Genomic DNA, 27,587 nt, shown 5'->3' on the forward strand with positions numbered 1-27,587 from the left:
AACCTGCATTTGCATGCGCCCTCGATGTTGGATACCTATTTCCACCATTGATGAACCTCTACAACTGTATATCAAATGATCTGTGGCCTCATTTCCATATTGAAACCGTGATAACCATAGAAAGAGACCAGTGGTGATCATAAAAGGGATAAATAAATAAGTCAATAATAATTTTTAAAAAATGAAAAAAAAATTTAAAAAAATGAATGAATTGATTAAAAATAAAATAAAATTTAAAAAATAAAATAAAGAATAAAAAAATAATACTAATAATAAAAATCAAAAAATATATATAAAAAAACTTTAAAAAATTAATTAAAAAAATTAATAATTAACATAAATGTACAATACTAAGGCATTTAGGAGGGCGTACATATATAACGTAACGTGTGATATGTACACACTTTCATACACATTGCAGCTATGAACAATAATAATAAAATAGTGCTATAAAAAAAACAAAAAATACTGTCAGAAAATATGACAGAATAACCATGTCTAATGATACCACTGTCTCCTTTAAGTGTTTGTTGGCGTCATTAACTCGGTCACGTTACCTTAGTTACCAGTATATGCAGCGTGTGCCGTATCAACAGTGACCTTGTTATCAATGTAGGTCAGCGCCTCCGGAGGGTCGGTAACTTCATACGTTTCCCGTTGTGTATGAACTGCAGAGTGGCTGGGTAGTAGAGGCCAAACTGGATCTTTGCGGCGTGGAGCTTCTTTTTAGACTCAGAAAAGGTTGCGCGTCATTTGTTGACATCCGGGCTGTAATCAGGAAAGATGTGAAATCTTGATCCGTTGAAGGAGAGCGGGCCCTTCTGTCTGGCAAGGCGTAGAATCAGGTCTTTGGTTTGAAAGCGGTGGAGCTTGACAATGAAAGGTCGTGGTATATTGTCGGCATCTGCTAGTTTTGGGGCCAAACTCCTGTGGGCTCTATCCACCGACGGCGGCTTCTCAAAACTGTCTTCCCCAAGCACATCAATGAGTAGTTTGGTGATGAAATCGGTAGGTCGTGGGCCCTCCGCATTTTCGGATATCCCCACAATGCGTATATTCTGCCGTCTAGTGTAGTTTTCCAAGTAAGCCACCTTCTCCCTCAAAGCATCATTCTCTTTAGCTAACGAAGTTTGAAAAGTGTCCACGCCGCTCGGTCTCTTGTCGAACTCATTCAGCCCGTCCTTCACATCAGTAATTTGTTGGCCATACACACTCAGGATCGAATGTAGAGAAGCAATAGATGCCCGGTTCTCCTCCCGAAACAAGTTGATGGAGGCTCGCACAGCGGTGACTGCATTAGCCAGCGCGTCCATGTTGCTAACATTAGCACCTGTTACTGCGCTATCGCTAGCTGAGGAGTCCGAATCGCCTCGTGTTGTCGCTTTCCCACTTTGTTGTTTGGGCAGTTTTGGAGGCATTCATCCACTCTTAAAGTCGTTAGTTACCTTAGCGTGTGTTTCCAAAGGAGTTTGACCGGTTACGAGGTCCAAAATGTATAAATATAATAGATGTCAGCGGGAGCTGCGGAGGACACATCTACTCGCTACTCATGCTCAAGCGCGCCCCTTGTTTTGTTTTTTTGAGCCAGAAGTGACCGTATTTGGACAAGAAGGTGAGGGGGTGGATCTGACTGAAAACCAGAGGACACTGCTATAGTACTGCTCACAATCTCTTTTACTCTAAATGGGACAATTTAACATCAAACTGTATTGAAGAACGCTTGAAACAAGCTATTGAGACCATGAACTCATTGGTAAAATATTTACGGAGGTAATAAATCAAGTAGTAGTCAAGAAGTGCCATTTTCTCATTGACTTCTATTCAAACTGACTTCTTTATGCAAACCAGTGCAGCCCCCGCAGCTGGACATTAGAAAGAATGCAATTTTAATACCTTAATACACTTCCACATTCAAATCAAATCAAATCAATCTTTATTTATATGGCACTTTTCATACTTTGACAGTAGTACAAAGTGCCTTACAGAAAATATTAACATACACATATAAACATTCTCTAATACATTTCCACATTCTCAGGCCCAGAGGTTGCCGCTTGGTAGAGACCAAAACTGAGCCAAAAGGAGACTTTAGATTACTGCTAATGTTGTTGCTGGATGTGCAATTAGGCTGTTTGCTAACTAAATTTAGTAGCTGCCTGATAACATAATGTTAAAGGTTGTTTTACTGCTCTCAGGTGATGTGCTCCGCGATTTAGTATTTTTCTTCCATACAGTACAGAACTTGAAAGGGACAGATTTTTGGTGCACCAGACATTACACATTTGTTTTCACCAACAAAAAAATCTGACACCTTTTCACACCATAAAAGCTACAAGCATGAAAAGTGGGCACTTAACATGGCCGGCTGCAGGCTAGAAGCTGACAGGGAATGTGCAGTAAAAGGCTTCCTGGTCTTCCTTGTGTTTTTTGGATTGGGCTACCAGAAAGTTAAAGACCATAAAATTAGGTTGGAGCAATAAATTGTATCAACCAGATGAGGAGGTATTTGTCTGGACAATCAATTGTTGGATGAAGTTGCTAGCTATGCCATGCTGCTGTGGCCTTCCTGCGTCAGTGTTATGCTGAGTGGGATGTTGTGTGTGTGTGTGTGTGTGTTCGTCTGTGTGTATTATATTGACACTGGGGTGTCTGGTTGAGTAATGGGAGTGTAGCAGAGTTTAGATGGCTTCTATCCTCCTTCCTATCCAAAGCTTGAGAAGGTCATCACTCATACAGACAGAGGGAACGAGAGAGAGAGCGACAGTGCTCATCCAGGCAGGAAAGAGAGAGTGAATGTGTGAGTGTGTGTATGTGTGCACAAGCGAGAGAGCATGAATGAGACGAAACAGAGAGATGGAACTGAGAGGGACAAAGACAATAGAAGGAGAATGAGATGCGTGAAAGACAAGTATTCTCTCTTTTGGGATACAACAATGGGCTCCAACTTTCTGACATTCATTTATTTTCATTTATTGTAATATTCTGACTTGCTTCCCAGCACTGTAAAAAAAATTCTAAAGCCTCATTAAGCATAACACACACCATATAGTGGCCACATTTGTGGGTTACTGTTAAGATATTTTGGGTTGGATTTGGGGACAGATCAGCAAAAAGTCCATATCTTGGATTTGTACTATTCCACTAGTTTTACTTGCTCTGCTGCACTTGCGTTCCAGTGAAGAAACCAACAACAGAACGTTGATAGCAAACAGCTCTGCCCCTATGTAGTATGTTGTTAGAAAATCAAATCCGAAAGACAAATGATAAGAAAATGAAAAGATACAGAGCTAGATAGAGGTAGTCGTCTGAAAAACCCACCTCCTGCATCATCCCCCAAACCTGAACAAGTGAAAACAAAAGGAGGAAAAACCGGGGCTTAACTGAGTCTTTGCTTTCACTGAACAGCAGAAAAATGGCATTATTCAGGCTGTGATTTAGACACAAATCTTGGAGCTGCTCCACAGACATTGAATAATGTAATGACTTCCTGGTGACTGAAGATCAAGATTTCACTAGGACATGAGAACAATTGCTGTTTAACAGCAGGAAGCCTCAAATATAAACGCGTGGGAATGCAATATCTCAAACCATTATTACCTTATTTATGATTTACATAGACCCAACAATTCCCCCGTAGAGTACGGTGGCAACGAAAACCTTCCCTATAACAGCCAGGAACGTGGGACAGACCCAGCTCTGTGGAGGACGGACATTTTGCAAATAGGATGTAATTATGTCCACTCAGTGCTTGTGTAACCCTGCCTTTTAAAGTAACAAGGTCTTCTCATCAAAGCCCACTTCCAAGAACTAGAGACGATGAAGGCCGGCTGTTGCGTTGACGCCACTAGTCGCCTGTGAAACGCCCAAAAAGAAGCACTTAGGCTACATTCACACTGCAGTTACAATCGACCTGAATCTGACTTTTTTTTCCACATATGTGAACCCTATCTGATTTGCTTTTGACAGTGTGAACAGCACAAGTCACATTGAATCTGTCATTTTCCAATCAGAACTAGGCCACTTTTAAATGTGCGACTGAATCGGATAAAGTGCTTAGAGCAGTCGCCCCATGTAAAGAGGCTGAAGGTCCTCGAGGCAGCGGCCGCGGGTTCAACTCTGACCTGCAGCCCATTGCTGCGTGTCTCCCCCTCTCTCTCACCCCATTTCCTGTCTGTCCTATATAATAAAGGCTTGAAAACTGCCGAGTAATAATCTTTAAAAAATAAATCGGATTAAGCAATAAATCGGAATTGTGCATTAAAGCCTGCAGTGTGAACGTAGCCTCAGACACACCGTAAAGACTACAAAGACCACAAGACTACTTACTAGCATGTAAGTTCTGCACCTGCGTGAGAGGATAAAACTCTCAGCAGGCGGCGGTTGTCTGTATTCGTCATTTCAGCAGTTCAGTCAGCGCACAAGAAGACAGAGTGGTTTCTCTCACCGACAGGCTCCAATGCAACATGCTGAGTCAACCGAAAAACAGGTGGGGAAGGGCCTAGTGCCCAATATTGGGGCGCAACCCACCACAAGAACTAGGGTCCTTGACTGATGGCTGGCCCTGTGGGCTTGGCGTATCTCTGCCTTAAGGAAAGTAGGATTTACAGAATGAATACTACTTTTAATGACTTGGACATTAATGCAGTGCAACTATCAGATGTCTAATCCATAATCAGTTGTTTTTATTTCTACACAATTTGAAACAATCTAGTGAGTTAGATTTTCCAGTTGTTTCCCCAATTTCCAGCCTTCATGCTTAGTAGCTGTAGCTTGTGGGAATTTTTAAACATGAAGTGTTTATTTTTTGCCCAAAAAAAGTTTTGTTACTCACTGTGTACGTATAGAAGTTAAATAAAAATGATTTAGAATGCAAAATTATCAATTTAACACAGATGGCATAATTAAAGGATGTTGCAGATAAGCTCCAATGCAGTCAGATGAGAGGGGGTCAGCCCACCATGAAGTGAAGCTACAGTAGGGAGTGTTCTTTCCACAGGAGCTGGTGGTTCGTTGGAGGAACCATGCGACCAGGGGGTAGAGGATTCAACTCGTGAACGAATGAGAGCCAGTCTGGGAGTGATTGACATTCTAAAGCCTGAACCAGGGACTGCCTCAACAACATCCTGAACCAATCACAACAACGCAATGAATTTTACTGCTGTATAATTTCTTTGAGAAGGAGGGACTCTTTGTCTCAGGGCTGGCAGCAGCTTGGCTCAAAGCCAAGATGACTGACTTCTGACCCCAGAGAGAGCCCTTGGCCAAGCGGATAATTCTTTGCTGTTTTTCTTATAAACTTTTTAAACTTTTAGGAAGTACTCTGCCTTTCCTTGAGAAAAACAATGTGACATCGATCTTCTTATCTTACTCTTGGCACCAAAAAAAAGTTAGCTTTTTTTCAAAAATCAAACTACATTAACATCTAATAAGTAAGTAATGGTGAGGTCCAAATTGCTGCCATGTTATGCACGTGCGTTAGCAAACATCTCAAAGTAAATTTGAGTCTGATGCAAAGAATCAAGATACAGGTTATATAATTAAAATATTTATTTATGACATAATTTAGTGATTAATAAAATAAACAAGGACATGTGACATCTGTCATCAGATATGGAGGTTCTCTGACTTAAACAATGATTGAACAAAAAGTATGCATTATTTCAGACAAACATACTGATGTATCCATCCTTCACAAAGCCACAAGTTAAAACCAACCAAGATCTCTCGAGTCAAAGATGAATCAGAAAACCTTTAATGTCCCGCAGATGGGGAAATTCTTTTGTTACAGCAGCAACAGAGTATGACAAAATAAGATAAAAAATAGCAAAAATAAAGAATAAAGTTAAATTTAAAAAAGGAAGAAATGGAAATGGACATATGTACATATTGACATGATATAGTGCAGTTGTTCTTGTTTTGTTTGTTTTGTAATAATGTGATATGGAGTGAATAAATATGATTAAATAAGTCCAAATAGTGCAAAAAGCAGGTGATAACGGGGCAATCAACAGGAGGGATGGTGGTGGGCAGCAGAGATGGCTGGGCCGGGGGAGTGGTGGTTGTCTGATCAAACCTGTTGAAAAACAGGTTCATGTTGTCCACCCACGTCTGATCCCCCTCAGCCTGGGAGCCTGGTGTCCTCTGCCCTGAGATAGTTTTTAGGCTTTTCCAGACTCCACTGACATTTCTCTGCTGCAGCTGGTTTTCCATCTTCCTCTTGTAGCTGTTCTTCCCTTCTCTGATCTTCTTCCTCAGCTCCCTCTGCACAGCCTTCAGCTCCTCCTTGTCTCCTGACCTAAAGGCCTTCTTTTTCTCCTTAAGAAGGGCCTTTATGTCAGGATTAATCCAGGGCTTGCTGTTTGAAAAACACTGTACAGTCTTGGTGGGTACAGTGTTATCAACACAAAAGTTTATGTAGTCCGTTATGCAGTCTGTTAAGCTGTCAATGTCCTCCCCATGAGAAACACACAGTTCTTCCCACACAGTTGAGTCAAAGCAGTCCCTCAGAGCCTCCTCAGACTCCTTAGTCCATGCTTTAACTGTGCGGACTTCCACTGGTTGCCTGTTTACGAGGGGCTTGTACACAGGCAGGAGATGCATCAGGTTGTGGTCAGTTCTTCCCAGGGGAGGGAGGGGGGATGACTTGTATGCCTCCTTGATGTTGGCGAACAATAAGTCCAGCGTTTTATTGTCTCTGGTGTGGCAGGTGACATACTGTGTGAATGTGGGCAGAGTAGAGGACAGAGAGGCATGATTGAAGTCCCCAGAGATGAGGAAGAGGGCCTGTGGGTGCTGTGTCTGCAGTGAGCTTGAGACTGAATGAAGAACATCACAAGCTGCATCAGCGTGAGCAGAGGGGGGGGATGTACACAGCGAACACAATCACCTGTGTGAACTCCCTCGGGAGGTAGTATGGCCTCATGCTAACAGCTAAAAGTTTGATGTCCCTATTGCAGACTTGCTCTATAACAGTGAAGTGCCCAGAGTTGCACCATCTGTCACTAACAAACACAGCCAGCCCTCCTCCTTTCCTCTTACCGCTCTCTGCCGTCCTGTCTGGCCGCCGTAGTTGAAACCCGTCCAGGTTAGCGTCCGTGTCGGGGGTCAGCTCCGTTAGCCAGGTCTCAGTGAGGACTATGATGCTGCACTCGCGGTAGTCCCTCTGATGCTGGGTCAGCGCCGTTAGCTTGTCCATCTTGTTGGGAAGAGATCTTACATTCCCCATGATGACAGATGGGAGAACGGGTCTGTAGCGTGTCCTCCTGCGACGGGGAGTGGCTCCGGAACGGCACCCGCGTCTCCTCCTCCTCAGCTCGCGGGGGACATCAGGCCGCTCGTGCGGCTGCACCGCAGCGCTACTGAGGGCCAACAGCTGATCCCTACTGTAAACAACAGGGCTGCGTACAGGCTCCCCGGACACAACGGAAAAAGTTGAAAAAATAAGTATTGAGACCAGAACGAAGTACGCGAGTTTGGTCAAAAGAGTTTTAATAAGGAATATTTTAAAGAGTGCAAAAGAAATATAAAAAGAGGCAAAAGCTCAAAAGTGAGCGAGAGCTGCTGTAACAGGCTGCCACTCACGCAGCGCCATCACACGACACTACGTCACAAACCGCTCCCTCCTTGATGGTTGCTCCAAACACTTCAGTGTGTCCGATGTTCCTGGCCGCATCCAGGGATCCGTTGAGAGAGTTTCTACAGAGCTTTGATGGTTAAGATTATGAAGAGAGAACCGGGGAGGGGAGAAGTCGTCATCAGACAGATCCACTGGTCCTGAAGAACAGGAGAAACACTGAGAGTTAAATACCAATAGATAGATACTCACCTTGTCTTAAAACCAGTGTTTGCATGATAGGTTCACCCTGCATGGACTGCTACAGGACCTACTCTGTATAATAGCTAAACAAATTGAATACTGGCTGAATATAATGACCCCTGGGCTTTTAAAACCTGTTAAAAACTGAATGTAGAATTCAGGCATCTATTAAGAAAATCCCTTAAATAAGAACTAAATCGTTCAAGTGGTACCGGCTGTGTTGCCACGACGACTGAGAGCCATCAGACGACCTGTCCTGTAGCGGCTCCCCCTCTCACCGCTGGGCTCTGCTCCCTGCTGCAGTCTGTCACCTGAGTGGGCGGAGTAGTCATCCCGTTGATCAAAGGGCTTGCTGGAAGCGGCTCTGTCCTGAAATGAGCCGAGGACATGGAAATAAGACTTTGTGATTAAAAATGCAATTAAAGTTGTAGCTAACAGGCGGCATGGTTATTGTTAGGCTACACCACACATGCGAAACCTGTGAGGTGTGTAAAGCAGAATACCTGGGGGCGCTGTGGCTGTTTGGCCAGCCTCCTCCTCTCCCTGGCTGACAGCAGAGGGGACTTTTCAAGCTCTGGGGTGCGCAGTGCTGTAAAGGCATCGCCTAGGGGGTCTTAACACACCACACACAGCCAAAAGCTTAATCACAATTTTTTTTTTCTTCCAGGGGTGAGTACCCTTTGGCGAATGAGTTTTTGAGTGACAGCCCAGGCTAAGGCTTCAGTTCTGGCCTCAAATAGCTGCAGTGGGCTTTCACTACCAACTAGCTAACGTTATTGGATTCCTACAACATTGATCATTTACGTTTCTGTGCAATACTAGACGTTTCGTTGTAAGCTTTGCTATGCACGTTAGCTTTTACCTTAGAAAAAAGGCCCAAAATAAAACTCTTTTTTGCAAATTTTGTCCATGACCTCACATTGTTTTTAATACAGGTGTTTAAATGTGTTTCGCACCATATTTACTGTAGCAAAAGCTGTGATCTTATGAGTTTAACTTGGAATTTGTAGAACAGGATTTGTGCACCTGTAGTGAATTTGAGACGGTGTTGTGTTGGTGGGAGAGGGGGAAAAAAATCTTCAAGTTTGTGTATTTTTTTTCTGTTAATTTAAATTTAATGATACAAGTGTGACTATTTTCTACAACTACACATTCCACTGTCACTGGTGCTATCCAATAATACCTTCAAACAGTCATCTCAGCTAAACCTGGAGAGGATGCACTGCTACTGTTCCACCATCTTTCTTCCCACCTGATTCCACTCCTTTATATTTACATGTACTTAATAGATGCACAGTTCAGTTAACTTTAAATTATTTCAAGCTGTGCAGATTCAGAAATAGATGACTGTTTTGTTTTTTCCTATCCGAGTTGTGGATATTTTTGTGTTTTTGTGGATATTTTGGATAATATTTCTTTTTAACTGCCTCAACCACAAGCAGTAGTTTTTAAGATTGATATGTCAAACTTTTGACTCATCCTTCAGTAACATGAGCTGGCCAGTCACTCAAATCTGAAACAAGAGCAGTAATGTTTAAGTGATGTTTGTGTTCCAGGGAACAAAAGAAAATAAGAAATAAAATAAAGGATGGCTTACCCATGAAAGCACTCTCTGACTCCAGCAGAGATCCTCTTGCAGACCCCCCCATCACACTCCTCTGTAACATAAACAACTCTTTTCATTATTCCACACAGATATAAGTCAGTTGATACAGTGCGGATAAACCAGATGGAATCAGCTACGGAACATTTTTTTCAACTCACCGCATATTCATTTGGCTGTGGTGGGGACAAGTCCAAATAATCTGCAACACAAGGTGATTATTATTTAATTTCTTTTTTTACAACCACAGAAACCTCAAAAGCCAAAACCCCCATTTACAACTATTCCCTTCAGGTAGATGTCACAAAGCCAGCAAATGCTAAAAAAAACCTTTAAGCTTTCTTTGCTCCTTACATCTAGGACACTACTCAACAATAAGGCAGCTGATTGAGTCCGATTCCTAATTTTAATCCAGCACTGTGTCATGGCAGTGTGTGCAGACGAACAGGATTTGGCTTCTCTGCATGGCGAAAGCCCTGCGGAGCATAGCAGCGGAAATCCGCCGTCATCCGGCTGACTGACCATCAAACTGTCGACCTAGCATAATATAAGTAAGCGAAATCAACTGTTCCAAAAATCTCTGATTTAAACAACTGCAAAGGAATAAACGGGACATCAAGACATGCAGTGAGCTCTGACCATCATGGACTGTAGACCTCTGGCTGCTCAACTGGTGATATGGATCCCTGTAGTCCCGCCTCCTTCTGCTGCCCACGCCCACGTCCTCCAGTTTAGGAACTTCCCTGAAACCCAGCCTGGACTCACCATCTGACACACACGCACACGTCAAAGCTAATCACGCACACGTCACAGCTAATCACGTTGGTTTGTAGTAGAGTGTAAATCAGACTATAAGAGTTTTGCATTACCTGTGTGTTTGAGCTGAAGGGAGTCATGGATTCGCAGCAGGTTTCTGGGTTCCATGTTTCTGGAGTTCGGCCTTCGTACAGGAGCCTGGAGCCGCAGCCTGGCCATATCAAACACGTCCACCTGGGGACGCTCCCGAAGTCTGAAAAAAAAAAAAAAAAGGCAGATCATTACTTACCAGGGTCACGCATCGTTTTATCTGGACAATCCTGTCAGCAGCAGCACGAACAGCACAGAGAAACGTGAGCTGTTTGGCTGTAAGTTCATAGAGTTATAGAACCTTAGGTGCGGTTTACATAAGAACTTTAAACAGGAGCACGTTATCCTGTTAACCATTGTAATTTCTTGTATCAATTATTGTAAAATTTATCTACAACATCTGCTAATAATCAGAGAAAATTAAATTGGTACAAGTCCTGTTTAAGGATAATTGTATAAGCAAATAAATACTGAATGTACTGATGCTTTGCACACATTACAGAGAATGTAAAAGCCAGTGTGTGTGTGCACATGTATGCATAGACACTGAGCAAGTGCACATATACACAAATGTACATATTGGCTGTCTTGATGTTTCTACTAAAAAACAAACCTACAGCCCTTACATTAAGCTATCCCTGAATATTAACCCATTTTTATCTGTTTATCCATTACTTTTGTTTAAGCCAACTATTACAACCATTTATCTTTCACGGTTTAATTTTCTCTGAACACTTGCTGACATGTGTATATGTGCACTCTATACACCTAGTGTCCAAGTGTTCCTGCTGACTCGATATGAGAATAACATTTTTCATACAAATTTTAGTTTTTTGTTATTAATGTAACACCAAACTGCAGAAGTACCCCTGGGTTGCAAGTTCCAATGGCTAGGAATCAAAAATGATATAAAATATCTAAGTGTGTAATGCACAGCAACAGGTCCACAACTACCACTTAGGGTAAGGAACCTAAACATTTAAAAATATGTCCACTGGATGCTGTTCTTTGTGATAAATTTTATAAGATTACAGTAATAGTGATGCATGTGCCCGAGTCCGACCTGTCACTCAGAGGAGAGTCCAATTCGTCCCAGTCGCCCTGCTGCAGACGGCCCTCCAGTCGCTTCTGTTCACTGCGAAGCTGACGACGCAACGCCGACAGCTCACTGAACACTTCACGCTGGTCACCTGAAAAACACAGTGAAACTACCAAAACCAATTCTCCGTTCATCTACTAGATAAAACCACAGATGTAACATGTAAATGCCCCAGGAACTGTGAAACAAGATGTACTGCCTGTTAAAACATCTTAACATTTAATATTGCACAGGACAGACTGTTAAACCTACAGAGTCTTAGTGTTTGGTTAAAACACCTTCTTTGCTCAGATAACATTTTTAAGTGTCTAGCTAATACAGTACCTGCAGCTCTGAGCTGATTCTTACAAGCAGGGACAGGAGGGGACTGGAGACCAGACAAAGAGCGCTCCTGAAGGAGAAGAGGTATAAAAACAGAGATACCCAAAGGGGAGAGAACACATCCAGGGAAGAAGTTACACACACTATAAATGTTTTTGCTCTGTGTGTGTGTGTGTGTGTGTGTGTGTGTGTGTGTGTGTGTGTGTGTGTGTGTGTGTGTGTGTGTGTGTGTGTGTGTGTGTGTGTGTGTGTGTGTGTGTGTGTGTGTGTGTGTGTGTGTGTGTGTGTGTGTGTGTGTGTGTGTGTGTGTGTGTGTGTGTGTGTGTGTGTGTGTGTGTGTGTGTGTGTGTGTGTGTGTGTGTGTGTGTGTGTGTGTGTGTGTGTGTGACTCACAGACAGGGGCGCAGTTGAGTGCTGGCTGTCAACAGTGGGGGGTCTGGGGGTGTACTGGCGTAGCCCATGTTTCTTCTGCAGAGTGGGGATTGGAGGCGAAGGCTCCCTGCGAACCTAAGAACACAATATCAGCCAGTTGACCATAAACAGAAAGTCACTTCTATGGTAGCTGATATATTATGACGATGACGCGTGCATGGGTGCAATAAGACAATTCCAAAACAAAGTCCAGAGTTGCTCATACTTAATGTATTCCTTCTTTCCACAAAAAAACTAATTCCATCACTGCTTGTCACATCATGTCACGGTAAAGAAACATTTGCCTCATCAGCCACACCTGTGACTGCTCAGGCTCACCTAAATAACCGCTGGCCTGTGGAGCCTTACATCACTTCCTTTACTCCAGGAAGTGACCCCACCAAAATAGACCACAAACTGAAACATCAAAATAAACCCCAAATTGGCTCCTACACATGTTTATACTGACAAAACTTACAGCAAAAGGTGATTTCACCCAATTAGCTTTTCTTCAACAATGAAGGAAAACATTCTGTGGTGCAGTTTTTAAACGCACCGGTCAAAGCATCTTAAGAAAAATAATGAACTGTTGCTGTGCTCAAGAGGAGCACCACTGTTGAATGCAAACTCAGCAAGCAGCAGCAGAGGCTGAAAAGAAAGAATGTCAAAGCAGAAGAAAATATTCCTGCTTTTTTAGGACACACCACTGTTACTTCCTGTAGGAAGTCAGTGAAGAGGAGTCTGTGGCTGTAACCCTACCACCTACAGAAAAGAACCACAAGCTAACAAAGCAGTGCAAAGTAGAGCAGAACAGCATTTTAATGAATATGGCTAATGCTTAAAAGACTCACACAAGCATGAAAATGGCTGGTTTCTACGGTTTATCGTACCTCAGTGATCAATTTTCTTAGCTGTCAGCTGACCATCGTCAAACGTATAGTTGGGCGTCTTTTCAACTTGAGACGCAACTGTAAGACCATTTGATCACATGGACCTACATGCAAAATGATCTTTTGGCCAACATAGAATTTCCTCATCAGGAAATTGACGATAGAGTCTCCTTCGCTGAAACTTCCCTAATTGGAATGTGAGCCACCCCTAAAGGCCTTTTGACTGGGCTTTTGTTGGCCCTGTTGAAAAGGAGGGCCTTTTTTTCTCTCCTGAAAAAGCCTTGTTGCTGATTGGATATAACTCCAAGAGGGATGTGACGTAGATAGTTCTTGATGCCACCACAACACACATCATTTTTTCAAAGCCAGCGAAGTAGACAGTAGATACTTTTATCCAGTGGTATTTTTTTTTTTTTTACTCTCTCGGAACACACACATCTGTGCACTGGCTTGTTAAAATGAGTGCTGTGGCAGGCCGGGTTGGATTCCAACTTGCTGTCTTTTGCTCTCTCAGACGGACAGACACACACAGACACACACTTTTTGACAACTACCAGACATTTTAAGGTGGGGTGTTTTCTTCCATGTAACTTAGTGCATGAGTTGACGTCGTGAATCAAACAAGCCACCTTAAATGTCAAAATGACAACAAACTGTTTGTTTTCATCATCTTTCTTGAACGACATACATTTAAATAATGCTCAGATCTTGAAGTGCTCAATAAAACTGTCCGAATGTCAACTACATTATTCAAACTGCAACTATTCTGTTTTTCTCACTTGGAGAAAGAAGTGCCAGACTGCGTTCCAGTCCGTACCGTTTACACGACAACTGAAACCCATTCAGAGTGATACGTCACTTCTGGAGTCTGGTAAATCCCTCTGGGGTAATGCAGACACGCTAAGTGAGAGGTCATTTAAGAGAGCATGCACTGAAACTTTCCCAGCGGCCACATTTTACCTAAATTGAAACGCAACTAATAAGTTCCAAACTTTGATTTTATCCTCACCGACAATAATTGTTGTATTATAATTATATAGTGAATGATTGAGTGATGTAATTACTACATAATTTGAAAGATAGAGACTAAGCGAGCGTTCAGATGAGATCAGGCAGACCAGTGAAAAAAACTCCTGCCTCTATCACTGCCACAAGAGGGTTAACAACCTTATGAGGGTAAAAAATTTAAAAAACACACAAGCTTTTAACTTAATTTGTGTAACAGCTGATTGTTCCCTTCAACAATCTCCAGCACAAAGTTCAGTCTCATTTCCATCTCTCTCTTTCTCCATTGAATGAACCAGTTTTCAAGTGCGGTCGGAAACAACGATCTGATTTAAATCAAGAGCCGAAGTGAAACAGAAAGTCTACTTGTGTTACATAAGGGGTTAAAGAACACAACGGGACTTCACACAAACACACCATACGTGACACTCCAACCGCCAGACAACCCTGCGGCAATTTGCAGAAGCTGCCTGAGGCTATGTGATGCAGCCTAACATTTTCTAAACTTCACAGCTTCCCCATTATACCCTTGTTGTAAGTGATGTCTCCTAATTGCAGTGAAGCTGTCAGTGAACCAACCTCCTCCAGCCGAGCCTGCCTCTCCCTCTCATACTGCCTCCTCAGTGCTGCGTTCTCCTGCTCTTCTTCTTCCTTCTTCTTCCTCTCAACTTCCTTCTTCCTCTGGTCAGCCAGCTGAACCAGCTCTTCATTCTTGGCTTTTTGCTGAGAGACAGAGAGGAAAGAGGGGAAGGGTTTAACAATATTTCATTAAATGCAAATGGTGTAAACCCTGCCTGTAACTTAATCTCCTCACCTCCATTTCCTTCTGTTTCTTCCTCTCTTGCTCTTCATCGTACTCCCTCTGGATGCGAGCCCTCTGCTCTGCCAGCCTCTTCTCCTCTTTTTCCTCCTCCAGTCTGGTTCGTTCCCTCTCCTCTGCCTTTTTCAGCATTTTCTCATCAATCTGTAAACAAAACACAGATAAATGGCACAACATCCACTCATCAACACGACCCCAAACTTCTTTGCTAAAATTTGAAATTTGTAAATTAGTCAAAGGCACGGAATGTTCAAAAGGATGGTCAGCTGCCAGCGGAAGTGATACGCCAAGACAGCCCACAATAGGACATGGCCAGTAGAAGTACCATCAGTAGTATGAAGCAGTACCTGCTGTTTGAGGTATGCTTTGTACTTGTCCTGCTCGTGGAGTTGTTGTTGGGTGGGCTGGTTGGAAAACACATTGCCTCTTGCAAACTGGGGGGTTTGGACATGGTTGAAACCTTCAAAAGATGGAAGAAACTCTGCATTAGAAGGACCAAACAAGCTTCCTTTTTAAATAAAATCTCACTGAGCAGTCTCTGGTGTAGCTGCTATGCTGTGGTGCTATTGTTCATTTCTCAGTTGCAAGCACATACAACGTTTTGAATCAGCAGAGTAGTTAGTGTCCTTCTGTTCTTTTGTATTTGGCAGTGCTCTGTGACTATGGGGAAGAATGATTAAAATAAACACTGTTACTTGTCACTGTTATGTTTCACGTTCTAGTGCAGAATGTGGTGCTAAAAATTTTCTAACGTACATGGCTACAGTGCAAAAAGAAAAAGAAAGATGGTCACGGTACCAGAGAGCCTGTCACTAGTGTCACGGCTACTGCACTCTGCTACAGTACCAGAGACCCTCTCGTTTGGGTCAGGAAGCTCCGCCCGGTGGGGCGTCACTGCAGCCGTGGCTCTCCTCTGCCACTGCTCTGGGTTGCTGTAGGCCTCTTCATTCAGTTTGTGCATCTGGTTGAGGTCAGCTGGCCACAAAAAAGGAGGTAAGAGCTTATCACTCATGGACAAAAGAGTGTGCTTAATTACTTTTGAAGGAAAGACCAGAACATGCCTTTTACATATTGTATAAAATCAGACAGTCATGGACATACCGATAAGATTTCCAGTGCAGTCTCTGAGCGGGGCTCCTCCTCCACCTCGACCCCAGGGCTGGTGGTACTTCATGTCGGCCTCCAGCTGGGCCTCGTAACGCTCCCTCTCGTCCCTCTCCAGACGCTTCTGTTCCTGTTGCTCCAGGATCTAGAGTACAGTATTTTCAGGGTTATCAAAGTCCTCAACAATTCTCTCAAAACGATAACAAATATCTTTAAGTCAGCAGTTAATGTTTAGTGCTTTGTATACAATTATCTCCAACTGACCCAATGATGCATTTGGTCAACCTTTTGTGATCAAAAGATTTACTTTTAAGTGAATCATACTGCTCTCAGATTTAAAAAAAAAAAAAAAACATCAGTCATAACCTTTTAAACAAAGACATGATACATTTAAGTATAATCTTGATACCAACACAGCTGGTACATTCTGAGGTTTAATGAGCAGCAAGCTCATTTTTGCATTTCAGTTATCTCATAACTTAAATATCAGTTCTAAGACATATGCATGTATCCCACAAGGCACAGAGCATCAGACACCCTAATTCCTGCATATGGAGCAGGAGCAGGCACCTTAAACTCAATAGCAGAAGGACCATGCAAAAGTAAAAAAAAAAAAAAAAGGATGCATGTCGGTATGAGCAAAACAACACACTCTGGAGTGTCCCAACATAGAAAAATGGGGAGTTCAACCCCAGTGATTTATGGAATAGGACTAACAGAATGAAGTTCCAACTGACAAACAACCCAAGTACTTAAGTGATGAGGCACCTGGTAAAACTTTGCGAGCTTGCAGCGATCATGTGGCATAAAAACTCAAGCTTAGGGTGTAGTAGAGAGCGTCTGTGTAGCTTCAGTAACAGAGCAACTAGAGGAGAAAGATAAAGGATTGGGATGGGACTGAGGTGGCACTGGGATATGAAGCAACAGCTAAATCGGGAGAGATGTCACAACAGCTCTGCAGCCAACTGTATCAACAATTTAATGAGGATCTAAGGGCATCTACACTTGCACTATAGCTTTCAGTCTTAACTTGGTCAATTTTACCTTGTTGTAAAGCTCGCTGTTCCCTCTCCTGGAAGCTTCCTGCCAACATATCACAGACTAGGATGCAGTGAAATTTAAAAGTTACCTGCAACCATAGTATTTCAGACTCCCTGACAATTTTCCAACCAAAAAGAAACTGAGATGTTGACAGGCTTTATTGTGAGTCTACCCCCTTATAAAAAGGTTGCAATGTGTTAAAGGTATCCAACAACATGAACGTGCAAATCCTTTGCCATTTTTAGTGATCAAAAGCTTGATCTTTAAATGTAGGTGGTATACATTTAAATTCAATTTATTAACAGTATCCTCTGAAATTGTACAACGTCATAGAATTGTTCATATTTGTTTTCTTTTTAAAAAAAAAAAAATGTTTAAAAAGGAGAGAAAAGATGCTCCCCTTTGCTGATAGAAATTACCTCAATTTGCCCACTCACTCCCTGTGAATAATTCTCGCACAGTGACCTGCACATGGACTCAGTCGGACAGACTTTCTACTAGAGATCTGTCAGGGTAAAGTCAGTTTATTGTCCGAACCAACCTGTTTGGACGTTTCACATACAGCTCCTCTGCATAAGTTCTAGATAATTTCAGGGTTGCAGTGCATGTGTGAAAAGGGCTTAAGTCTCAACCTACCACCAATGTTTACGTTTATTCTAAGAAAAGCATGTTTGAGAAATTTCACCAATGTTTGATATGCACCTACAATACGATCATCAAATCTAAACATCAGGACCTTGTGTTTCAGAAGAAAAGCATAATTTGAAAGGATCATGAAGTCAGCAGAGAGGTTTAACCTACCTGTTGTTTCAAAGCATCCCTGTAGCTCAAAATCCTGGCCCTGGTTGATCTGGATTTGTCTGAAGGGAAAACCCTGACTTGCGAGTCCACAGCAACAGCATCATTGCTCGGCCTGTGAAGAGAGTTTCAGAATCACACCATGATTGTAGTTCTTTTATCCTGTTCCAGTCACTGAAATGACTATAATGCAGTTTTACTTGACATAAAAAGGTTGACACAAGCAGGTGCTAAAAGCCATGTCCTCTCTTTTAGCTTAGAAATTATAAAGCAAATTACAAGATGTTGCACATGGCCCTTTTGCTCATGTGCCAAAAACTATTAGTTTCATTGAAATGAGTTGACAGGACCACCAGAATATGGTAAAAAGGCGCCTGTGTGTTGGTAAAGCAGATACATTAGCTGTCACTTTGATGTTGGCTGCTAAAACTTTTATGACCCTGCTTTCCAGGCCAAAGTACTAAAAAGTAAAGGGGTTGATATTTACTGTGTTGGAGGCTCAGGGAAGCTGCTTCCACTGTGCTGGCTATGAGGGCTGTGGTTACCAAACTGGCTGGGTAGAGCTCCCCCCGGTGGTACGTTCCAGTAGGACACGGGAAGGCTGGCACCAGGAACAGACAAGTGACCATCTAGACAGAAAAAGAAAACACGTTTTAGTTCTGGCAATAATGCTGAATGTGGCATTTGTATAGACCAGTTCTTACAGTAGGCCATGTTCGGGTCGAGCAGGTTTCTGTTGCCGTAGTAGTGATGGGGCTCTCCATACGCGCTCCTGTAGGCTTCACTGACAGTTGAAGGAGGATGAGGGGGAAAAAATGGGATTCTGGAGATACAACAGAAGGATATCTAATATTCAATGATTATCTGACACAGAATCTTGTTTTGCGAATCTGAAAGACTCTGCAGGTCATACTTTTCTGGCTCTATTTGAAGACTTTACATTGAGGTTTATTTTCAAAATCTTAAAAAAATAACTTGCAAGACACCTGGCAAAAAGTAACCAGTCCTTGGGATTCCTGTCCTGGATTAAAATTGCCTTCACAGGCACAGGAGATACACAGGAAATTATGCATGCATTCACTCCAGCATTTCCATGTCTAATTATCACACTGGACATGGACTTGGTAACGGTAAATGGACTCGTACTTATATAGCAATGTTCTAGTCTTCTGACTACTCAAGGTGCTTTTCACACTAGTCACATTCACACAGACATTCACAGTGGACATCTACGTACCATCTAATCTCACTAGGGATGCAAATTATCGAGTCATTCATTAAACCAGCTGGATGAACGACTAATTGATAAGCGGCAATTCTTCTGAGAAGCTGAATTTCCCTCTGAATAGTTTAACTGTATAGACCTTTATAATGGAAATCCATTGCTAGGCAACAGCCTTGGTCCTTGTTAACATCCTGTCAGCTGATGTCGTTCACATTCACTGCAACAGGAATCAAACTTGGACACATTTAGAATGTTTGTTTGCAACTTTGAAAAGGTCTATACTTAACATAAATGCTATCTTCCTTATGATATATGGAAAACATCCAATCATATTCCTTAATCACTGCCTTGAGGGCAGGGAATAACATTTTAGTAGCATATCAAACATATTCTGAATAGAAAATATCAAAATATTACACAGGCTACTTAACATGACACTAAATTGGGCATATCTGCGACATTGGAAACATTAATAGCAGCAGCATAAAAAAAAGATTCATACAATCAGGGCTTCAGACCAACTTTTTTCACTAGGAGCACTGTGGCCCCCCACTGAAATATTTAGGGGCACAACCAGAAATTTTAGGGGCACACACGGTAAATCAATAATAGATGCAGAAATTACAATGTGCCATTTCCAATTCAGTGTTACTTTTTTATTGTGCACTTTTGAAGATGCAAGAGAGAAGGTCAACCAACAGCACCATCGCTGTCATGTCATACATTCAGAATAAGGGGTGCGACGAGACGATACGATATCGAGTCCACCAGAACGAGATGCAACGAGATTTTAACACTAAAATTTCAGTATTTTCTTTATAGGGGGGTTGATTTTAGCAGAGAGCTGCGGTGATGCTGCAGGTGTCTTTGCATAGTACTTATAGTACTTGTGTTAGCAATCATTCATTATGTTAAGTTACTTTAAGTTTTGTTGTGAGGGATACCTGGGAGTGTCCATGGCTCTGGGGAAGGAGGGGGCGGCAGGCTGGCTGTTGGGGGACACCCCTCCTCCCCCCAGGCTCAGAGCAGAGCTGTAGTCCAGCAGGGGGGACTGGAAGGCAACATGGGGCTGCTCAGGAGGAGGCGTCTCTCTGCCTCGAACACCCATCTTCACATTAGTAGGGAGACCTCTGGATGAGTTTTCACTCTCTCCCGTTGCTAAAGGCTCCAGAAGCTGATGGTTTTCTCTTCTGCACAGTCCAAACTGTCTGATTCGGTCCGGCTGATTTGTGGATGGAGACAAAATTGAACGATACAAACATATACACATTTACACACAAACATACCTCATACTGAAAATCCTTTTTATAGCTCCCCTTAAATATAACTTCATATTTTTGCAGGAGCATTTCACAATTCTATTAATACAATTATCAGGGCACTTATGTGGCCTTTGGTCGCCACAGCCATATGCACTGACATGTATTTGCAGTCGGACTGTATCAAAACCAACAGAGAAACACACACAGATTGAGCGAGACTTGATTGTCTGCTCAGGACGTCATTACTCCACTATATCTAACAAAGAAAATGTTTACCGTTATATTAACGTCCTGAATATTGAGTATAGTGCCTATAAGTTTGCTTTTACATTTAAAAAGGTTTACGCTTGAATTGTAATTCCTGTTATTTTTTAAGATTTCTTTACCAAGTTGCTAGTGCATGATTTTATATATTAATAATAAATAACGATTCAGTAAATATTACCTATGTATTGAAATCTGTGTGTTTATTTGTTACATTTTTTTTAAATAAAATTAGGGAAGACAAGTCCAGGCTGACTTTGCCACACACATAAAATATCCCAGTCACACTGTGAGGTATACAGCTTATCACTTAAACACTGGTATATACTCTCTAACTATCTAGTGCCTATAGAAAGTTATGATACCCTTTTGAAGTAGTAACTTTTATGTTTTACAGCCTGAAATGATAATACATAAAAAAATGTATATTTTTCCAGCATGATTGTTTTTTTCAAAACTTCTGAAAATTAATAAAAATTAAAAGAATAGAATAGCAAGGTTGGAAAAACTCTCAAAATGTTCTGAGCTTGTATCCACCCACTAGAAAACAATCTCCTTTACCCATACTAAATGAGAGTTTTTGTCAGGCGCCTGCTGACCTGTTTCTCAGGATCGTTCGCCCCCGTTGCAGCAACTTTCAGCCCCAAATCTTTCTCCCTGCAACAAGGACACACACACATACCGTTGTTTTACAGTTAAACACAGCCCCAAATCTTTCTCCCTGCAACAAGGACACACACACATACCGTTGTTCTACAGTTACACACAAAGAAGCATCTTATGACACTCATCTACAGGGATGTGCAACAAGTGAGCAAGCCTAGGAGAGCTCTGCTCAACAACACTGAGATCCTCGATAGACAAATAAGGTGTCACCACGACAGTAGCTGCCCATATCTTATAATGGACATCCAGCCTTTCAGAGGCTTCAAACATCAAGTTTTCATTAAGATTATTTACTGGACTTTATCTCCGTGAATGTGTGTCATCTACCTGGCTAAAATGTTGTTATTCAGGGGTTACATTGTACATGAAAAGACAAGGACCACGGACTACGCACCTCTTCTTGTTCCGGTGCTGTTCAGCTATCTGCTCCTGCAGCTCCTGTCTGTAGCGCTCCTTCCTCCTGCGTAAGGCCTCTTCTGAATCAGCTGCTCCTGAAAAGATGGAATACCAATTTTTTTAAAAAAGAGACTATTATTTATTTGTAGTAGTTTAGTGCAATTGTTTGGTAATCCATCACTATGGAAAACTAATCTCAAAACTTCTACATGTTCATCAAATGAAAAAATACAGAAAGCCCTTTAACCTATTATAAGGCCTGTGACAAACTCAGCATCCTCATTTTGGGTCAGGGCTCTTGATCCCCTGCCTATTTGATTCTCCCTCTTCTCCCTGGGGAAAGGCATATAAAAACAGATTGGCGGAAAATTATAAATAAGGACAAACCATTTTAATTTATTAAAAATAGTCTTTTTACATTCATACTGTGCAATAAACGTACCTGCCATCAGTCGTATTGGCTCCTCTCGTCTTATACTCAGCCTCAATCCCTATGTGTCTGCGTCTTCTTCCTTCCATCAGCTCCAGCTCCTCCTCTAAGTCCTGGTCCACTGGTTTCCCCAGCCGGTCACAATGCCTGGGAAGTACAGACAACTGCTCCTCATCCTCTTCGAGGCAAGGGGGACTGACCTCAGCGAGGCGCAAAGCCCTGTGCAAGCCCCTGCTGTCCTCTGTTAGAGTGGCAGCATCCCTTCGTGAGGGGGGTCGCTGTCTGGGGAGATCACCTTCCAGGTTTTCAAGCAGGTGCTGCTAAAGGACACAAGTTTGTAAGATTTAATGTTACCAGCTATGATCAGGTGCTCATTGATCATTTCAAGCATAACTTCGGTTTATTTTGCTTGATCCAAGTCTGTGGTTCCCAACCTTTTTTGTCAGGGATACCCATAGATATGTCGCATCACCACCACCGTCTCATGTTCTAAATGTGTTTGTTTGAACTGATTTGAAATTGGATATTATTTAACTTTTAATAATAAAAAAGTGGATATACAGTAACAGTGGATGGAACAATATTTTTCATCTTTTATACTACTGCTAGAGATGCATCAATCCGATACCCGGATCAGGAATGAGGCCGATCCAGCATTCCGATCCAGTCATTTCTTTTTTATTAATATCATACACAGCAAGTCATTGTTGGTTGGGTTTCAGGCATCTTCTCTATTTTATATTACATTTTAAAATATCTGTTTGCAGTGCACTGTACATGGAAGTGTTATTTATTTTTGTTGCCAATGTACAATTTGTTATTTGTTAATAAATAATAGTAAGTACATTTATATTTGTGTTAATTTGTCACCTTTTTTTATTTTAACTACCCTGAATGTTTATGTCAAGCCTGATGCCTTCACTCACATGGCAAGGTATACGCTTCATTTATGCAACAGGGGTATCGGATCAGACTGATCTAACTGTTTATACTTTTATATATTTGACAATCCTAAGATACACACAAACGGACTACCCACAGGCTTATTTTTCATTTTGATCAACTTAACAAAAGGACAAAACCCAGGTATGTGGTGCAAGGTCACTATTCTGAAACACTACATGCTAGTCATTTCTTCAAACATGCTTCAAATTTCTCACATAAAAATGAACTTTGCCCACTGAACTTGAATTTAATGGATCAAATATGCGTAGTCTAGGGATCTAATTATGAACATTTTTATAGGCAAGACCCAACTTGATTTGTATGATTCTTTTTTTCAATTGGAAGCCAATTAATTTGTTAAATTAAGTTTATGTGTTAACTTTAATACAAAGTGATTATCTTGTTATGGGCAATCTGTAGTTTATTTTTGATTTGCTGTGGAGTACTATGAAAACAGAAGGTGGCAGCAGAGGCAAAGTGGCATTGAACTCATGCATAGGCTAACGCCTTTAATGTTCATTTATCTACCCTGATCTTCCTGCCAAGAATGAAGTCTTTTGGCAGATTTTAGTGAGGGCGTTCATAGCTAGGGCTTCCCCTGATAGATGCTTATCTACTGTACATCCTAAATGGTTCAGTGTCTAAAATAACAGTCTCTCCAACCTTTGCTTTAATCTCTGGGGTCTTTCCAAGAGTCATTCTGGATCCAAAAAGAATAGTTATGTATTACTTTTATCTACCTAGACTATAACAACTTCTCTGCTCAACTAATAACTAGTTTTCATTATGTAACATTTTTTTCCCACAGTGTTATGTATAATTTCTGTCAAATGAGTTGAGCCATTCCACTGTCTTTCCATGTACCCATTGGAAAAGCAGAAGTACCGCCTGGTGTACAAGTACCCCTGTTTGGGAATCATTGATCTGAATGTCGGTCAATGCTCTTTTCACAACTCATCCCAGCTGTATTTTGTAAATATTTTGGGAACAAAGGCCCTTTGGATCTTTTTTTAATTATGTATCCATACATGAGTGTGAAAGTATTTGTGTGGTTTCTGAATCACTTATTCCTTTGAAAATGGTCTGCTCTATCATAGATTTTCACAGTTCAGTTATTATCTTTCATTAAAAAGGTGGCTAGTAACAACAATCAAGGTCCCTGGTAAAATGTGTGATATGCCAGCAGCTGAGTCAAATGTTTGTAAAAACATCCTTACGCTTTCAAGTCACAGACAAGATATACAAATCAACTGACAGCATTAAAGCGAAACATTTACCTTTATAGATCTCCTGTTATTGAGGTGAGTTAATGGTCCACCCTCTGCATGGTCAAAGCGTTTTTTCTGTAAAATAAAATGTTATCATGATTCCAACACTTTTACTTTCTCTTACTTCAACACAGATTAAAACACCCCCCCCCCCCTCATTTTTATCTCTTTCTCTAATTACTTTGTTTATTTTTGCTATTAGTTATGGTGTTACTTTATTTGGTTTCTTTGTACCTTACCTATCTTCTTCTGTTATATGTATGTCATTCAGTTACGTAGTTGGTGATTATGTCTGACATGGGTTGTTCAGAGGGATAGCGGGATTCATGTTGGGGTTTTTTTTGGGGGGGGGGTTTCACTTTAAAGCAGACACACTGTACAATTGTTATACTTTTTCTTTTGTACTTATCTGCAAGAAAAACTCAAAAAACAAAAAAAAGGACAAAGCTTAAAGTGAAATCTAAAGCTGAAAAGAGCTCATCGCCGAGCCCCAACACAACTACTAGATCCTCTAAATGTACCCACCTGTGTAATATTAGTATTAACAATGCCTATGTTTACTGTGCAGTTTGCAACTGTGATAGTTAACGTGATCAAATTCAGTATACCAGGTTAGTGGTAAATTAAGTGCATTTGTATACTTTAATAACTTTCTCCAAAAACACTTTATGATAAACAAATCCAGAACTGGGAGTAGAGTTAATGCCAGGTTTCCATATTAATTACATCCTGTTGTAGGTTGACACAAGCTTAAAGTCAATACCTGGCAAACAACTTGATCATGTGACATTTCCAGAGAATACCTCAACACTACATGTATTATGCTTTATGAAATAACCACATCGTGAAGCCTATTTTTATACTCCTGTGTGAATGAAATACTTGACAAATGAAAAGTACCAAGTATTTGCTCATTTTATTAGGAACTTTAGTGCAAAATGAACACGACGTCCAAGAATCAGAACGTAAAGCGTTGTCCAAATGACAAAAAATGTGCTGTAAAGCAGTTCAGGCTGCTGGTATGAAACTGATAGAAACGATGTAGAAAAAATATATTTATTTTTAGATCGTTTTGATGATCGACATCTTCCTTCTTCCATATCGCCCATTAGGGCTAGGCGAGATAGAAGAAGGACTCTATCTCACATTTGTGAAATAATGTGCTGGTTATCTTCAAATTTAGACAACATAAATCGTACATCCCAAAATCTCTGTCCTTTTTTTAATGATGGATTATCATACTGAATTATCACCCAGCCCTAGCATTGGATGATGAGAGCTGCAAAGGATATACCCGCTATGTCCTAAATTACTGACACAAGTAGAAGGCACTTGTGCATTTCATGACGTCATTTGGAAGGGTCCAGTCTAGACTTCAGCCCAATTTAAAACTAGAACAAAATATTGACAGGTCTAGAACAAAGCCTGAACTGACATTCAAGCGCGTCTGCTACAGCCAGACACTAGTAAAGGGGCAAGTCTGTGACAGTCACCTGAGCCATGTAGCGCCTGTAGTCCATACGGAGCTCATGCTGAAGCTTCTGTTTCTTCCTCTCATACTCCACACCGAGGGGAAGACCCACAGTGCAACTCTCTTCTGAAAAAACACATCCATCAATTTTTTCTGGAGACATGGTGAAGAGTATCATGCCAGAACAAGACAACAAGACACATCAGGGGGTATTATTATTATTGATAGCCTTTGGGTATTTGCTTGTCCTTTATGAAGACAATCATCAAGATAGTTTAAAGAAGGGAAATGCATTCATGAACTGTACCTTTCCCCTGTGCCATAGACTTGGGAGGGATGTTCTCCTTAACAGTGGACCCATAGGCTCTGTGGGGGTTCGCCTGTCAGTCAAACATAGAAGAACTGCATGTATTAAAAAATATCACTGTAAATGGGTCATCCCCGTGCTCTGTTCAAACTTTACATTTCAAAACAAACACACTTTTTCACTGAGTGCACCTTAGGGAGGTTAAACAAAAGGCCATCTGTGTCAGAATTTAACGAATGTAGGCCTATATTTAAGCGGTTGTTTATCAGCACCCTGACCTGGTTTTGCACGAGCGATGAACTCATAGCCTAACAGCCATCATTTCAACACACCTTTATTTCCATGTAAGGAGGGTCTTGTTCTAAGCTGGCTTTATCCTCGGCCATTCTCGTCTTCCGCTCCTTGATGAAGTTCTCCAGCTCGTCATCCATCTCCTTTTGGCACAAGTCATACATCCTTGGCATAATATATCATAGAGCACAATATAGAATAATGTCAAATTGTTTAAAAGAGGGTTTCAAAATGTATACTTTTAATGACTGAAAATAATAGGCCTAATTTTAAAACGGGATTTCAACTGTGTGCCATGGGGAACCAAATGTACACAGGTTTCACCACATCAACCACACACTGCAGCAGGTGATTTGACTAATTTGTCCCTCTTTTTATCTGTTTAAAGTCCGCTTTGGCCCTTTCAACACTGCCTAGGCTGCCATTACATTTTGTTTTTAAAGTAATGGGCAAAACAGTGGTCCCGTATGGCCCAGAAGTGCTACAATGAGCCCACATTAGACAGCAAGCTAGAGCACTTCGTCCTGACACATACCGATTAACGTTACTGTCTCTTTAATTTCCCGTTGTCAGGCAACCACGTTGAACATGATAGCATCACATAGCATTAACCCGCTTAAGGATATTAGCTTTGCGGCTATCACATACAAAAACTATTTGTATGAAAAACAATCAATAGGTTTAACACGATATACAATGATTGTTTCGTTTGTTTAAAGTAACATAGAGCTTACATTATCTAGCTTGTTAGCTTTAACTGAAGGGAAGGCAACCCAAAGTGACGTTAAAGCCGATAAGAACGACACAACAATTAGGAAAGCTAGTCTTAGCTAATGACTAGCTCCTCGCACAGGTAGCGTTATCTTTCTTATGTAACTATCAGTACTATTCTCGTTAGCAACAAACAAAACCTACCGCTGAGCAGTGTTTGAATATGACGTTACCGGATAAGGCAATGTTTTCTAGCTTGCAGCTATTGGCGGTCGTCCACTCTGAGCCTGCTATGAACAGCACTAGTGAGCAACTTTATCATAATATTGCAGTACTTCCGGTCTAAGTGTCCAAATAAAACCGCATGTGAGAAAAACAGCGTCTCTGACTCTCGGGCCAAACATTGTTACATCTCAGCTGGTTAGACAATTCTGCAGTGCTAGAAACTTTTGATGTGTCTGTGGAAAAAAAGGGCCACTCTAATTTACGACACGATGTAAGATTAGAATTTAGAAATTACTTATTTATTGTATATATATTTTGTACTACTGTTTTGCACCGTGGGTCGGAGAGATTTTCAATTCCTCTGTACGTCGG

General features: G+C 41.4%; 1 protein-coding gene across 4 annotated transcripts; it reads right to left on the minus strand.

Annotated features, from left to right (window-relative positions):
• Nucleotides 1-7,298: 7,298 nt before the first annotated feature.
• LOC310948609 (centrosome and spindle pole-associated protein 1-like) lies at nucleotides 7,299-27,265 on the minus strand. Of its 4 annotated transcripts, none has more exons than XM_083915799.1 (28): nucleotides 27,195-27,265; nucleotides 26,321-26,444; nucleotides 25,989-26,061; nucleotides 25,704-25,807; nucleotides 24,220-24,285; nucleotides 22,010-22,314; nucleotides 21,815-21,900; nucleotides 21,566-21,662; nucleotides 21,105-21,162; nucleotides 19,924-20,201; nucleotides 18,459-18,577; nucleotides 18,242-18,383; nucleotides 17,758-17,869; nucleotides 15,913-16,060; nucleotides 15,610-15,786; nucleotides 15,159-15,271; nucleotides 14,806-14,955; nucleotides 14,571-14,714; nucleotides 12,079-12,192; nucleotides 11,689-11,755; nucleotides 11,329-11,455; nucleotides 10,289-10,428; nucleotides 10,059-10,187; nucleotides 9,581-9,621; nucleotides 9,414-9,474; nucleotides 8,320-8,429; nucleotides 8,029-8,185; nucleotides 7,299-7,773 (listed from the first exon to the last, which is right to left on the minus strand). In XM_083915799.1, exons 2-28 carry the CDS (start codon nucleotides 26,441-26,443, stop codon nucleotides 7,601-7,603), a joined length of 3,414 nt encoding a protein of 1,137 aa, XP_083771925.1. In that variant the 5' UTR covers nucleotide 26,444; nucleotides 27,195-27,265; the 3' UTR covers nucleotides 7,299-7,600. The 4 variants fall into 4 exon arrangements, with proteins under 4 accessions (XP_083771925.1, XP_083771927.1, XP_083771924.1 ...); XM_083915801.1 differs by having other exon boundaries at nucleotides 15,658-15,786; nucleotides 22,010-22,317; XM_083915798.1 differs by having other exon boundaries at nucleotides 22,010-22,317.
• Nucleotides 27,266-27,587: the final 322 nt, after the last annotated feature.

Source organism: Echiichthys vipera, assembly GCF_963691815.1.
Source record: "Echiichthys vipera genome assembly, chromosome: 6".
Taxonomy (NCBI): Eukaryota; Metazoa; Chordata; class Actinopteri; order Perciformes; family Trachinidae; genus Echiichthys; species Echiichthys vipera.